The sequence below is a fragment of the Larimichthys crocea genome, unplaced genomic scaffold (assembly GCF_000972845.2).
Source record: "Larimichthys crocea isolate SSNF unplaced genomic scaffold, L_crocea_2.0 scaffold214, whole genome shotgun sequence".
NCBI lineage: Eukaryota > Metazoa > Chordata > Actinopteri > Sciaenidae > Larimichthys > Larimichthys crocea.
The window spans coordinates 325,755-344,446 of NW_020852853.1; the positions used below are offsets into that span (position 1 = coordinate 325,755).

The 18,692-nt window shown below is 43.7% G+C and overlaps 1 protein-coding gene across 3 annotated transcripts in view; it reads left to right on the forward strand.

The window, feature by feature from the left end:
* The window catches only part of LOC109138204 (ankyrin repeat domain-containing protein SOWAHC), a 32,178-nt gene that overhangs the window by 3,766 nt on the left and 9,720 nt on the right, over positions 1-18,692 (forward strand). For 2 of the 3 annotated variants that reach the window (XM_027275763.1, XM_027275765.1), the window contains exons 2-4: positions 903-1,236; positions 1,886-1,983; positions 5,694-5,867. In XM_027275763.1, coding sequence (XP_027131564.1) covers positions 912-1,236; positions 1,886-1,983; positions 5,694-5,867 — 597 coding nt within the window. In that variant the 5' untranslated portion in view covers positions 903-911. Of the gene's footprint in view, positions 1-11; positions 1,237-1,885; positions 1,984-5,693; positions 5,868-18,692 lie in introns of those variants that run through there. The other variant, XM_027275764.1, reaches the window with a different exon arrangement.

Below are 18,692 nucleotides of genomic sequence, written 5' to 3' on the forward strand. Positions count from 1 at the left end.
TGTCTGTCTGTACCTGTCTGTCTGTGTCTGTCTGTACCTGTCTGTCTGTGTGTTTTGTGGTTGGTCCAGACTCTGCAGGTGACAGGTGAGGTTAAACACACTGAGTCAGCTGACTCTTTCCTCCAATCAGCAGTGTCCGTGTTGTTCCCGTGGTGACGTGATGCAGCGTCTCTAAGCACATCACGAGCATGGCTGCACTGACGGCGTTAAGCCACAGATGGGTCGAGCAGATTAGCCGCAGCGTTTTCACGCTTTTTTAAGCATCTTTCATTACGGCGCCGCACGACCGCGGAGGTGAACGCACCTCTTCAGAGTAATGACTCAGAAAAGCTCCATCACTCTCTCATCATCGCCCAGTGGAGCCCCCCGCAGGCAGGATGACCCCGCAGCACAAACCCATGTTCACAGTTTACATGAACAAAGCTGAATATTCAGTGAAATGTGAAACTCTCCACGGACGACTCGATGTGAACGCTCACATGAAAGGAGCTCGTCTTTTGTTCCCTCTCTGACTCATGAAGGAGCTGAGCCCGCAGGGCACATGTCCAGAGGTTACTTGAACACAGTGTGTTTAATTAATTGGAAAACACTCTTTTTAATCGTTATTATCTGAGTATGAAACAGGCTGTGTTATCTGAGCGTGTACATAATTACCACCCCGGGGACTCGCAGAGACTTCACAGAGATCACGTGTTCACGTACAGGCAGCCTCTGATGGAACATTCAAACAACCTAAAACAAACTAAACACGACGAGTGTGTGAGGTCATCGTTACCGAGCAACAACGTGATGTCGTCACAGTTAGCTTTAGCCTAGCCACATGCTAAAATAGCTAGAATCTGCTGTTAGCTAACAGAACCGGGCTGGGTTCAGAGGTCGTTTACCTGTCTCTCACGTTCCAGGCCTCAAAGATGGACCAAGATTTCCCAGAATCCTCTCTGAATAACGAGCTTCAGACTGAGTCGCTGCGAGACCTGAAACTGGACCGAACGCTCAACCAGAGTCCTGAAAGTCTCAAATTGGTTCAGGATCTTTACTCTGGTCTGGACCAGGTTCTAGACAAAGATAGTGCACAGGATGAAGCAGAACCTGACCCGGGTCCTTCAGAACCACCTCAGGACCAGCTGGAGGAGCAGGGACTAGACCAGAACCCAACAGAACACGATGGTGACCGAGGCAGACCTGCCCAAGACCAGGATCTAATACGGGCCGTGCACAGCCAGGACCTGGACAGAGGTGAGACCTGTTCCTGGTTCTGGTTCTGCAGTGTTTCTTTAGTCAGACTTTGAAAAGAACTTATAAAAGACATGTGAAGTATTATGACAGCTAGCAAAGTTTAGCTGACGTGAAGCTAACGTAAAGCTAACCCAAAGCTAACGTAAAGCTAACACAAAGCTAACACAAAGCTAACGTAAAGCTAACACGAAGCTAACGTAAAGCTAACACAAAGCTCACGTAAAGCTAACACAAAGCTAACGTAAAGCTAACACGAAGCTAACGTAAAGCTAACACAAAGCTAACGTAAAGCTAACACAAAGCTAACACGAAGCCAACACAAAGCTAACGTAAAGCTAACACATAGCTAACACATAGCTAACACAAAGCTAATGTAAAGCTAACACAAAGCTAATGTAAAGCTAACACAAAGCTAACATGAAGCCAACGTTTTTTTATCTGACTGTTACCGAGTAGCCGGTAACGTAAATGGGCTCAGCAGCAAATACAGAACAGAGGTTGTTTATCTGCTGGGCGCGTATCTGTACCGTTAGCTTGGTTAGCTGTGTAGCTAGGTTACGTTAGCTGACTCAGTACAACCTTCAGACTGGCCTCTGCTGGTCTCGGACACGTAACACTGTCTGACCCTCCTCCGTCTGTTTGCATGAAGTCTCACACCAGGACCAGGACCAGGACCTGACTACTGACTCCAATCAGGGTGTGGGCGGTGACGGCGTCCCGGCGCTGGTGATCACTCAGGCAGAGGAGGTGAGCACAGAGAGGCCTGATGGGAAATCATCTCATGTTTATTCATGGCGGTCTGCAGGTTTGTCTTTGTTGTGTTCAAAGCGTCGTCGTGCTGACAGCTCCTCGCATCTTATTTTCACTTTACGGAGATAATTATTCATCCAGGATCGTCTCCGCGCCACACATCGCAGACACGAGATATTTCAATGATGTTTTTGTTCATTGTGTTTTAAAGAGACAACGACAAATTTTTTATTTCACAAAAACATTTTCAGATTTTTTTCGTTTATTTTGAAAGCAACAAAAATCATAAATAAATAAAACATGTTCATAAAAGAATAAAAACACAGAAGTTTATTCTGATTTGTGTCATCATCAAAATAAACTGAATAGATTAATCAGCAGTGAACAGACACGTCAGACAGTCGTATCATTATATCATTATTACTCTAACGGCCCACTGGTGGGGAACAGAGAAGGGACAGGTGGGGCGCCCCAAACAGGAAATCTCTATCCAGACATCCCAACTGTCCCGGAAGCTCCCGGAGTCTCCCGCATGAGATCCAATCTCCCGAATCTGGAGCAAGACCGACACTAGACTAGAGAGTGACTGTGTGTGTGTGTGTGTGTGTGTGTGACATAGCTGTGCTAGATAGCCCCCGGAGCAAATCCCTGAATGACTGTGCAGGACGTCTGCTTTATCAATGCCTTCTTCAATGACAGCAAAGATCATACACCCACAAACAGTGATCAGTGCTCGCCTACATGCCCAAATTAAAAGAGCTTTAGACATGAGAGCAAAGTGCCAAAACAATGATTAACAATGATTCTCCATGTTGTTGAACTTGGTTTAATTTGATGTTACTGAGTTAGAATTTAGATACATGATGCTGTTGAAAATGTTCCGCGTGACGTATTTCATTAGCATTGTGTTGGGGCAGGTGGGGCAGGTGGGGCATGTCCAAAGTGTGGAAAGACCGAAAAAGTTTGAGAACAACTGCTCTAACGAGTGTTTGCTGAGCGTTTGCTGGGCGTTTGCTGAGCGTTTGCTGAGCGTTTGCTGAGCGTTTGCTGAGCGTGTTGAACAGCTCTGAGGGGTTGAACGTCTCACGGCGGTCCTGTATACGTCCCCCATTACCCGCTCTCGTGTACATGCTCAGTGATCCGGACAGCCTTAAATCAGTTTTCTCGGACACTGAGCGGCGAGCGGCTCTTAAACCAAATTGAATTCACTGATACTGATATGACGCATAAAGTTATTCAAATCAGTCCTCCCCTCAGACGGAGATACGGAGCAGCTAATATGAATGCTAATAGGATTAGCTCGCTGCGTTAGAGTCTGATAAACTGTTTACGGGTCCGAGTGTTCACGGGGGGATTCACACGGCGCCGCACAGGGACGGGGGAGGAGGGGAGGCGGGGGAGGAGGCTCCATCCAGCTCCTTATCAGCGTTAACCCTCCATCCTCTGTTAATCCATCAGATTATTGGAGGTCAAAAAACAAAAAGAGCTTCAGATTAAACTCAGAGTGACAAGGAAGAACATTCGTGTCTGTTAAAAATATAAGATATATATATATATAATAAATATATATATATATATAGGATATATATATATATATATATATTAAGTTTAGATGAAATATATACGAAATAATAAGACTTCAAAGACGTGTAATGTAAAGTAAAGGAAGCTTTTGGTGGGAAAACCCTTCTGTGACCACAGGTAGGTGAAGCTAACATGAAGCTAATGTAAAGCTAACGTGAAGCTAATGTGAAGCTAACGTAAAGCTAACGTAAAGCTAATGTAAGGCTAACATGAAGCTAACGTGAAGCTAATGTAAAGCTAACGTAAAGCTAATGTGAAGCTAACGTGAAGCTAATGTAAGGCTAACATGAAGCTAACGTGAAACTAACGTAAAGCTAACGTGAAGCTAACGTAAGGCTAACATGAAGCTAATGTAAAGCTAACGTGAAGCTAATGTGAAGCTAACGTAAAGCTAATGTAAGGCTAACATGAAGCTAATGTAAAGCTAACGTGAAGCTAATGTAAAGCTAACGTAAAGCTAATGTGAAGCTAACGTGAAGCTAATGTAAGGCTAACGTGAAACTAACGTAAAGCTAACGTGAAGCTAACGTAAACCTGCTCCCTGTCAGTATTCCCCCAAGCCTGAAAAGTTCCATTGTATTGGTTTAAATAAATAAAATATAATAAAACAAACATCCGTAATTCTCGTAAGGCTTTATATTAAATATTAATAATATTAATACACAGTAAAGTCTCATTCTTCTTCGTTGGTGGCTCATATTAAACTCATAACTGACTTCTCTGATTTAACGTGTACGTGATGTCTTTTGGCGGCGCTTTGATGATGTGCATCGTGACAGTCAGCAACAGCAATTAAAGCGGCTCCACGTCATGTGACGAGGTCTCTTGCCACGCTGATGTCAGTCAGACCAAACAAACCCGTCACGCATCCGCGTCTCACATCCGTCAGGTGAACGCGCTCGTTTAACGTTCAACATCAAACATGCACACTGATCCTCAGTCAGACATCATGTGACTTCATTAACATCAGCTCCAGGTCGTCACGATGAGACGATGAACATCAGTTCTGAACGTTTATATAACATGCAGACAACATGTGACCAACCTTCGTACCACGAGCTAAACATCAACACGAAACAACACGAGCCACTTCCAGCTAGCCACATGCTAACGTAGCTAACTGCTGCCTGAATCTGCCGTTAGCATGCTAACAGAACCGGGCTCAGCAGCTGGACCGGACCCGGCCGGGTTAGAGCACAGCCTCTGAGACCAACAGGGACTAACGTGACAGTACCGAGGTGACTTACAGACAGACATGATGGAAACACTGATCAGCAGTGAACCAGTGTGTGTGTGTGTGCGTGTGTGTGTGTGTGTGTGTGTCAGTGTGTGTGTGTGTCAGTGTGTGTGTGTGTGTCAGTGTGTGTGTGTGTGTGTCAGTGTGTGTGTCAGTGTGTGTGTGTGTGTGTGTGTGGGACAGTAGTGTGTTAATGAGTTCTCTTGGGATGTCCGTCCTGATCATTTAAAGGACGATGTCATCTCTGAGATGTTAAACTGCAGCACGTGTGTTCATGTGTGTTCATGTGTGTTCATGTGTGTTCACGTGTGTTCGCGTGTGTTCACGTGTGTTCACGTGTGTTCACGTGTTTCCGGTTGTAGTCAATGGGCTTGGCGGCAGCTCGGTGTGTCGCCACGTATGAAGATGAACGCCGCTTTCATGGAGGCAGGCGGACATTTTGTCGAGGTGTAAACACTGTCGTATGCTAATTCTGCGGCTTGTGGCGCCGTTTGAGGGACGCGAGTGAAGATTGTTGGTGATGGGTCGACGTTCACGACAATCACGACGTTCTTTCATTTTAACGTGATGAAGACACAACAGAGAAACTGTAATTTCCCCGTTCACGAAACTGTACTGAGGGTGAATTTATATACAACTCACCGGTTCACATTATATTAAGGCTTAAAGTTATGCAGGGTTAAGAGCGTGGGGGTGTCGATTAGCTCGGGTAGTGCAGCATCCGCCCCGCGGTCCAGGGTTCGTGTCCGACCCGCGGTCCTTCACTGCACGTCGTCCCATCTTTCTGTCTCTCTCCACATTCCTGTCACTCTTCAGCTGTCTGTCAAAAAAAGAATTAAGAGCATGGATGCTTTGATTGACAGGGACACTTCATTTTGTTTTCCAGGCTTTGGGACTAGAACCAGCCGGTCCGGTGGGTCGAGCAGTGACACCTGCAGACCCGGTGATGGACCCCGGTCTGAGCTCCAGCAGTGATGGAGGAGACATGACCTGCTCGGACCTCCTCTCTCTGAGGAGTGACTCCTTCTCTCTGATGAGCGAGCCGGCCGTCTGCAGGACGGTGAGTCCAATAGACAGCATGTTCTGGTGAAAAACCTGATGGGTTCTGATCCGGGCGAGTTTCACTGAAGTCAGGTACTTCCTGCCCTTACACTGTGAAGACAAACAGCTGATGTTCACATGTGTGACTCGTTCAGGTGTGTGAGCGTTAACGAGGCTCTGAGCAGAAATCAAATAATGATCGACCTTGTGAAGTGAACATCAGCGTTCCTCTGAGAGCGATCCGCTTTCATCATCGTCCAATGAGACGTCTCTTTATGGCGAGGTCAGTGGGGGGAAGATCGAGCCGGCGAGCGAGCGCCGTAATCATAATTCTCTCGACCTCCAGCGACCCCGGCGAGGCTTCGACAACGAAGACCATGGCGCTGAGCAGGCGCCTCCTTTCAGAGCGCCACTCGCTCCAAAATGACTTTTTCATTTGAACAATCAGACGACGGCGGCGCCGAATGAGAGGGCGGATCACATAAAGAGAGGGTCACGAGGTGAGACGAGACTTTCTGTCCAAAGACACAAAGAAGAAGAACGCAACGCTGTTAACGCTCCGCGGTCTCGTTAACACTCACCGAGGTTTGAACAGAGCTGCCACCAAAACATGAAATATCAATTAATATGTTAATGAGGAGATTCCTCAACAGTTATCAAAGAGAGGCCGTAACACGCAACCGCCACTTGTGACCTCCACACATGACCTCCGTGATCCGTGATCAACGTTTAAAGAAGTTGAGTGATCAGCTGATAATCAGACAAACATGAGAACAATAAAACAAATCAAACATATGAAATAATGATCAACATAATCAAAGAGGCATAAACCTGCGATCACATTAACAACAACTCATTAAAAGATAATGAGATGCAGTGACACAATAATTAATATTCATTTATTATTGATTGACAGTTACACTGTGAAAAAAGTGATTTTTTTTAATCAAATTTTTTATTTTACTGACTTAAAACTAAAAGTTTAAATTCATCAAACTTAAGAATGAAGTTGATGTAAAAACATTAAGTTGGATCAATGATCATACTGACATGATCATACTGACATGAACACACTGACATGAACACACTGACATGAACACACTGACATGATCATACTGACATGAACACACTGACATGAACATACTGACATGATCATACTGACATGATCATACTGACATGAACACACTGACATGAACACACTGACATGAACATACTGACATGAACACACTGACATGAGATCATACACTGACATGAACATACTGACATGATCACACTGACATGATCACACGGACATGAACACACTGACATAACATACTGACATGACATCTGACATGATCATACTGACATGAACACACTGACATGATCACACTGACATGAACACACTGACATGAACATACTGACATGATCATACTGACATGAACATACTGACATGAACACACTGACATGAACACACTGACATGAATCATACTGACATGATCATACTGACATGAACACACTGACATGATCACACTGACATGAACACACTGACATGAACCAGACATAACTGACATGAACATACGACATGAAACCACTGACATGAACCACTGACATGAACATACTGGACAGGATCACACTGACAGAGACATACTGACATGAACACACTGACATGAACACACTGACATGACATCACCTGACATGAACATACTGACATGATCATGAAAACTGACATGAACATACTGACATGAACACACTGACATGAACATACGGACAATGAACACACTGACATGAACACACTGGACATGAACATACTGACATGACATACTGACATGAACACACTGACATGAACACACACTGACCACAATGATCATACGACATGAACAAACTGACAATGAACATACTGACATGATCATACTGACATGACATACTGACATGAACATACTGACATGAACACACTGACAATGACACAACTGACATGAACCACTGACATGAACACACTGACATGAACAACTGACATGACACCTGACATGAACCACTGACATGATCATACTGACATGAACACACTGACATGAACACACTGACATGACATACTGACATGAAACACACTTGACATTGAACACACTGAAAGAACACTGAAATGAACACACACTGAAATGAACATACTGACAACAACTGACATGAACACCTGACATGAACATACTGACCTGACAAACTGACATGACCAACTGACATGAACAACTGAACATGAACACACTGACATGAACAACTGACATGAACATACTGACATGACACAACTGACATGAACATACTGACATGATCACACTGACATGAACATACTGACATGATCATACTGACATGAACACACTGACATGATCATACTGACATGAACACACTGACATGAACACACTGACATGAACATACTGACATGAACATACTGACATGAACATACTGACATGATCATACTGACATGAACACACTGACATGAACACAACTGACATGAACAATACTGACATGAACATACTGACATGAATATACTGACATGATCATACTGACAGAACATACGGACATGAACATACGACATGAACATCGACATGAACCACTTGACATGAACATACTGACATGAACATACTGACAACAACTGACAACAACTGACATGACATACGGACATGAACACACTGACATGAACACACTGACATGATCATACTGACATGAACACATACTGACATGAACATACTGACATGATCATACTGACATGAACATACTGACATGATCATACTGACATGAACATACTGACATGATCATACTGACATGAACATACTGACATGAACACACTGACATGAACACACTGACATGAACATACTGACATGAACACACTGACATGAACACACTGACATGATCATACTGACATGAACACACTGACATGAACATACTGACATGAACACACTGACATGAACATACTGACATGATCATACTGACATGACAATACTGACATGACATACTGACAGAACATACTGACATGAACATACTGACATGACATCAAACTGACATGAAACACATGACATGAACACTACTGACATGATCACCTGACATGACACCTGCATGAACAACTGACATGAACACACTGACATGAACACTGACTGAACATACTGACATGATCATACTGACATGAACATACTGACATGAACATACTGACATGAACACACTGACATGAACACACTGACATGATCATACTGACATGAACACACTGACATGAACATACTGACATGATCATACTGACATGAACATACTGACATGAACATACTGACATGATCATACTGACATGAACACACGGACTGAACACACTGACATGAACATACTGAACATTACATACTGACATGAACACACTGACATGAACACACTGGACATGAACATACTGTGACATGAACACACTGACATGAACACACTGACATGAACACACATGAACACACTTGAAGAACACAACTGACATGAACATACTGACATGACATACTGACATGAACAACTGACATGATCATACTGACATGAAACATACTGACATGAAACACTGACATGAACACACTGACATGAACATACTGACATTGAACATACGGACATGAAACATACTGACATGATCATACTGACATGAAACACACTACATGACATACTTGACATGAACCATACTGACATGAACACACTGACATGAACACACTGACATGAACATACTGACATGACACACTGACATGACATACTGACATGAACACACTGACATGAACAAACTGGACATGACCACTGACATGAACATACTGACATGAACATACTGAACTGAACATACTGACATGAACATATCTACTGACAAGGAATCATACTGACATGAACACACTGACATGAACACACGGACATGAACATACTGACATGAACATACGGACATGACACACTGAACATGATCTACTGACATGAACATACTGACATGAACATACTGACATGAACACACTGACATGATCATACTGACATGACACACTGACATGATCATACTGACATGAACATACTGACATGAACACACTGACATGATCATACTGACATGAACATACTGACATGATCATACTGACATGATCACACTGACATGATCATACTGACATGATCATACGACATGACACACGACATGAAAACAACTGACATGATCATACTGACATGAACATACTGACATGAACACACTGACATGACCACACTGACATGAACACACTGACATGAACAAACTGACATGAACATACTGACATGAACTACTGACAGATCTACTGACATGAACACACTGACATGAACACATGAATGAACATCTGCATGACATACTGACATGAACATATACTGACATGAACACACTGACATGATCATACTGACATGAACATACTGACATGAACATACTGACATGAACACACTGACATGAACACACTGACAGAACAACTGACATGACACACTGACGAACACTGACATGAACATACGACATGAACACACTGACATGAACATACTGATGCTCAACTGACATGAACATACTGACTACATGATCATACTGACATGATCATACTGACATGAAACACACTGACATGATCATACTGGACATGAACACACTGACTGAACATACTGGACATGAGCACACTGACATGAATACTGACATGACACACTGACATGAACACACACTGACATGATCATGCTGACATGATCATACTGACATGAACATACTGACATGAACACACTGACATGAAAACACACTGACATGAACATACTGACATGATCATACTGACATGATCATACTGACATGAACATACTGACATGATCATACTGACATGAACACACTGACATGAACACACTGACATGATCATACTGACATGAACATACTGACATGAACACACTGACATGAACATACTGACATGAACACACTGACATGAACATACTGACATGATCATACTGACATGAACACACTGACATGAACATACTGACATGAACACACTGACATGACCATACTGACATGAACATACTGACATGAACACACTGACATGAACACACTGACATGAACATACTGACATGATCATACTGACATGATCATACTGACATGAACATACTGACATGATCATACTGACATGATCACACTGACATGAACACACTGACATGAACATACTGACATGAACACACTGACATGAACACACTGACATGAACATACTGACATGATCACACTGACATGAACACACTGACATCATGAACACTACGACATGAACACACTGACATGATCATACTGACATGAACATACTGACATGAACACACTGACATGAACATCACTGACATGAACACACTGACATGAACATACTGACATGAACATACTGACATGATCATACTGACATGATCATACTGACATGAACACACTGACATGATCACACTGACATGAACACACTGACATGAACATACTGACATGAACATACTGACATGAACACACTGACATGAACACACTGACATGATCATACTGACATGATCATACTGACATGAACACACTGACATGATCACACTGACATGACATACTGACATGATCACACTGACATGAACACACTGACATGATCATACTGACATGATCATACTGACAATGACATACTGACATGATCATACTGACATGAACATACTGACATGAACACACTGACATGAACACACTGACATGAACACACTGACATGAACACACTGACATGAACACACTGACATGATCATACTGACATGAACATACTGACATGAACACACTGACATGAACATACTGACATGATCATACTGACATGACCACACTGACATGATCATACTGACATGAACACACTGACATGATCATACTGACATGAACATACGTGTATCGCATGTGTGATCATGTGTTTGTTTGTTCTTTTGTTCCCCTCTGCAGTCATTTAGAGAAAACAACACCTCACTGACTGTTTATGGATTCAATGAGATGAGAAGAGCGGCCCCACCCCCCCCCCTCCCCCTCTCATCCCCCTCCTCCTCTCATCCCCCCCCCCCTCCCCTCCTCATCCGCTCCCTCCCCCTCCTCCTCCTCGTCTCCTTGGACTCCCTCCTCTGTGTCTGTCTCCTCTCAGTGGGTAACCGTCCATCATCCCTCCGGTCTTTCTTCCTCGTGGTCGTCGTGCTGCGATGAAGCAGCCTGACCTGTTACCGTGCTGCTGAGTGTTTGTGTTCAAACTTTACACAACCGTCATTGCTCAGCTGCTTCTTCTCTGTAGGTCGCTTCCTGCTAAATGACTTACTGTAGATGTAAATGCTTCCTCTGACTCAAACACAGGTCGAGCACGCCGTGATGTCACGGTCGCGCCGTGATGTCACGGTCACATGTCAGACAGTCATCAGTGTGACATGTTCACTGAACTGTTTCCTGTTAGCTTTGTCAGGCAGCATCTGTCTGCACCTGCAGGGCTTGTTACGTTAGCAACAATTAATACACAACTAATAGGCTAACGTAATGTATGCTAACATAACGTAACGTAGGCTAAGGAAGACCCAACAGAACCGGGCTCACTGTGTCCATGCTGACGGGTCGGAGGTCAGACGGACAGGATGTCATATTTCTGCTGCTCAGTTTGTTTCTGTTGATGAAACATGAAACAGATTATTTTCTTCATGTGACTGAAATAAAGAATCAAATAAAGAATAACAGAGATAACGGAGCGGACCTCGTTAACGAGAGTAGAGAGGACATACTGACTTTAACAAAGACGTGGAGATGAAAGTCCTCTGAAGAGTTTCCGGAGCCTCGGAGACCTCAAACGTCTTTTAATGGATTCGTTAGATTTGATCCTTTACGAGTCCTTCGGGGACGTTCAGTCATCATCAAACAAACTGATGAAGATCATTATAAATGCAGAGAACACAGGCTGAACGCGTCCACGCAACATTTAATGTTTTATTATAACACAGGCTGAACGCGTCCACGCAACATTTAATGTTTTATTATAACACAGGCTGAACGCGTCCACGCAACATTTAATGTTTTATTATAACACAGGCTGAACGCGTCCACGCAACATTTAATGTTTTATTATAACACAGGCTGAACGCGTCCACGCAACATTTAATGTTTTATTATAACACAGGCTGAACGCGTCCACGCAACATTTAATGTTTTATTATAACACAGGCTGAACGCGTCCACGCAACATTTAATGTTTTATTATAACACAGGCTGAACGCGTCCACGCAACATTTAATGTTTTATTATAACACAGGCTGAACGCGTCCACGCAACATTTAATGTTTTATTATAACACAGGCTGAACGCGTCCACGCAACATTTAATGTTTTATTATAACACAGGCTGAACGCGTCCACGCAACATTTAATGTTTTATTATAACACAGGCTGAACGCGTCCACGCAACATTTAATGTTTTATTATAACACAGGCTGAACGCGTCCACGCAACATTTAATGTTTTATTATAACACAGGCTGAACGCGTCCACGCAACATTTAATGTTTTATTATAACACAGGCTGAACGCGTCCACGCAACATTTAATGTTTTATTATAACACAGGCTGAACGCGTCCACGCAACATTTAATGTTTTATTATAACACAGGCTGAACGCGTCCACGCAACATTTAATGTTTTATTATAACACAGGCTGAACGCGTCCACGCAACATTTAATGTTTTATTATAACACAGGCTGAACGCGTCCACGCAACATTTAATGTTTTATTATAACACAGGCTGAACGCGTCCACGCAACATTTAATGTTTTATTATAACACAGGCTGAACGCGTCCACGCAACATTTAATGTTTTATTATAACACAGGCTGAACGCGTCCACGCAACATTTAATGTTTTATTATAACACAGGCTGAACGCGTCCACGCAACATTTAATGTTTTATTATAACACAGGCTGAACGCGTCCACGCAACATTTAATGTTTTATTATAACACAGGCTGAACGCGTCCACGCAACATTTAATGCTGACATGAACACACTGACATGAACAACTGACATGAACAACTGACATGAACACACTGACATGAGCAACGGACATGATCATAACGGACACAGGACACACTGACAATGAACATACTGACATGAACACACTGACATGACACACTGACATGAACATACTGACATGATCATACTGACATGACACACTGACATGAACACACTGACAGGAACACACTGACATGATCAACTGACATGATCACACTGACATGATCATGAACCTGACATGACACAACTGACATGAACACATACTGACATGACCTCATACGTGACAGATCATACGGACATGATCAACACTGACATAGCATACTGACATGATCATACTGACATGAACACACTGACATGATGCATATGACTGAATGAACATACTGACATGATCATACTGACATGATCAACACATGACATGGATCATCACTGACATGACATACTGACAGATCATACTGACATGAACACACTGACATGATCATACTGACATGAACACACTGACATGAAACACACTGAAATGAACACACACTGAACAACTGATACACACTGACATGAACACATCGAGACATGAACATACTGAATGACTACTGACATGAACACACTGACATGATCATACTGACATGAACACAACTGACATGAACACACTGAACATGAATACATTGACTGGACATGAACATCACTGACATGACATACCACTGACATGAACACTGACATGAACACATACTGACATGACATCCTGAACAGGAACACTACTGGCATGAACAACTGACATGAACACACTGACATGACACACACTGACATGATACATCACTGACCATGAACACACTGACCATGAATAACATACCTGACCATGGAACATACCTGACACTGACACACTGACATGAACACACTGAAATGGACATCACTGACATGACAACGAGACATAACCACTGACAACATGATACATACTGAAATGACATACTGACATGATCATAACGGACATGAACCATACTGACATGAACAACACGGACATGAACACACTGACATAACAACTGACATGACACACTGACATGATCATACGGACAATGAAACACTGACATGAACACAACTGACATAACACACTGACATGATACAATACCTGACATGATTCCATCACGACATGAACACACTGACATGAACACACTGACAATCATACTAATGATCATCACTGACAGACATACTGAACAGACAACTGACATGACACACTGCAACATGAACACACTGACATGAACACTCACAGACTCTGACATGAATATAACAGGACATGAATCACACTGACATGACATATACTGACATGATCACACTGACATGAACATACTGACATGATACTACTGAACAGGACATACTGACCAACATGGATCTGAATGACATGACATGATAGCATACGACATGAACACACTGACATAATGAACAGACTGACATGAACACACTGATATCACATCACTGACATGATCCATACTGACATGAAGCTGAACAACACTGACATGGATCACACTGAAATGATCAAATACTGACATGACAACTGACATGATACTACTGACAGGAAGCAATACTGACATGATCACACTGACATGACATACGGACATGATCATGAAATGATAATGATCAACATCTGACATGATCATACTGCAATGAATCATACTGACATGACATACTACTGACATGATCACACTGACAGGATCATACGACAGGTGAACATATACATGATCATTACTGACATGAAACACTGACATGAACTAACTGACATGAACACACTGACTGGACATACTGAGAATGAACACACTGACATGACACACTGACATGAATCATACTGACATGAAAATGATCATGACATGAACATACTGACATGAGATACTGACATGACATACGGAACACACTGACATGACACACTACTGACATGATCATGACATGGACAAGAACACCTGACAATGATCACACTGACATGATCACACTGACATGGAACACACTGACATGACATTACTGACATGAAACCACTGACAATGAACACACGGACAGTGATCATACTACTGACATGAGACATACTGACATTAACACACTGAACATGAACACATGACATGACATGAACATACTGACATGAACGACACACACGTGACAATGACACACACTGAACATGAACACACCTGACATGAACGTCATGCACGGAAACATGGATCATCACATGACATAATCATACTGACATGAATCAATACTGACATATCATGACATACAACTGACATGACACTCTGACAATGACAGAATGACATGAATCACACTGGACATGAACACACTGACATGAACACACTGAACATAATGACACCTGACATGAATCACAACTGACAATGAACACTCATGAACACACTGACCATGAACACACTGACATGAATCATACTGACATGAACATACTGACATGAATCATGCTGAACTGATTAACCACACTGACATGATCATACTGACATGAACACACTGAATATCATACTGACATGAACATACGTGTATCCATGTGTGATCAGTGTTTTGTTTTGTTCTTTTGTTCCCTCTGCAGTCATTTAGAGAAAAACACCTCACTGACTGTTTAATGGATTACTAATGAGATGAGAAGAGCGGCCCCCACCCCCCCTCCTCCCCCTCTCCCCCCTCCTCCTCTCATCCCCCCCCCCCCCCCTCCGCCTCATCCCTCTCCCTCCCCTCCCTCCTCCTCCTCGTCTCCCTTGGACTCCCTCCTCTGTGTCTGTCTCCTCTCAGTGGGTAAACCGTCCTCATCCCTCCGGTTCTCTTTCTTCCTCGTGGTCGTCGTGCTGCGATGAGCAGCCTGAGCACTGTTACCGTGCTGCTGAGTGTTTGGTTCAAACTTTACAACAACCGTCATTGCTCAGCGGCTTCTTCTCTGTAGGTCGCTTCCTGCGAAATACTTACTGTAGATGTAAATGCTTCCTCGGACTCAACACAGGTCGAGCACGGCCGCGTGAGTCAGGTCACGGTCGCGCCGTGATGTCCGCACGGATTCCGAGCGCGGTGATGTCCGGTCGCGCATGTCAGGTCACATGTCCCAGTCATGTGACATGTTCACTATGACTGTTTCCTGTTAGCTTTGTCAGGCAGCATCTGTCTGCACTGTCAGGGCTTGTTAGTACGTTAGCAACAATTAATCACAACTAATAGGCTAACGTAATGTATGCTAACATAACGTAAGTAGGCTAAGAAAGACCCAACAGAACCGGGCTCACTGTGTCCATGCTGACGGGTCGGAGGTCAGACGGACAGATGTCATATTCTGCGGCTCAGTTTGTTCGGTTGATGAAACATGAAACAGATTATTTTCTTCATGTGACGTGAAATAAAGAATCAAATAAAAGAAAACAAGATAACGGAGCGACCTCGTTAACGAGAGTAGAGAGACATACTGACTTTAAAACAAAGACGTGGAGATGAAAGTCCTCTGAAGAGTTTCCGGAGCCTCGAGACCTCAAACGTCTTTTAATGGATTTCGTTAGATTTGATCCTTTACGAGTCCTTCGGGGACGTTCAGTCAATCATCAACAAACTGATGAAGATCATTATAAATGCAGAGAACACAGTGCTGAACGCGTCCACGCAACATTTAATGTTTATTATAACACAGGCTGAACGCGTCCACGCAACATTTAATTAGTTTTATTATCTAAACACAGCTGAACGCGCACGCACATTAGTTTATATAACACCAATAACCCCAGAGTGTTGAGCCAGGAAATATATTTATATAGAACTCCTGAACACTGGACGTAGTCTCGGTGACGTCCCTGCAGACTGTCTAAAACTGGACGTAAGCTCTGAGACGTCCCCGCAGACTGTCTAAAACCTGGACGTAGTCTCCGTGACGTCCTGCGAGACTGTATAAAACCTGGACGTAGTCTCCGTGACGTCCCCGCAGACTGTCTAAAAACCTGGACGATACTCGGTGACGTCCCTGCAGACTGTCCTAAACCGGGACGTAGTCTCCGTGACGTCCCGTGCAGACTGTCAAAACCTGGACGTAGTCTTCGTGACGTCCCGCAGACTGTCTAAAAAACCTGGACGTAGTCTCCGTGACGTCCCCGCAGACTGTCTAAAACCTGGACGTAGTCCCTCCAGGACGTCCGCGCAGACTGTCTAAACCTGGACGTAGTCCCTCCGTGACGTCCCTGCAGACTGTCTAAAACCTGGACGTAGTCGCCGTGACGTCCCTGCAGACTGTCCTAAACCTGGACGTAGTACTCAGTGACGTCCCCGCAGACTGTCTAAAACCTGGACGTAGTCTCCGTGACGTCCCCGCAGACTGTCTAAACCTGGACGTAGTCCGGTGACGTCCCCGCAGACTGTCTGAAACCTGGACGTAGTCTGCTGTGACGTCCCGCAGACTGTCTGAAAACCTGACGTAGTCTCCGTGACGTCCGCGCAGACTGTCGTAAAACCTGGACGTAGTCTCTGTGACGTCCCCGCAAGACTGTCTGAAAACCTAACAGTAGTCCTCCGTGGACGTCCCCGCAGACTGTCTAAAACCTGGACGTAGTCTCCGTGACGTCCCGCGACTGTCGAACCTGGACATAGTCCCGTGCGTCCCCGCAGACGTCGAAAACCTGGACGTAGTCTCGGTGACGTCCCCGCAACTGTCTAAAACCTGACGTAGTCTCCGTGACGTCCCCGCAGACTGTCTAAAACCTGGACGTAGTCTCCGTGACCACACCCACCTGTCAGTCAAAGCGTCCACGCTCTTAACCCTGCATAACTTTAAGCCTTAATAATATGTGAACAGGTGAGTTGTATATAAATTCACACCCTCAGTACAGTTGTCATGAACGGGGAAATTAGCTTACGAGAACCAAACTGT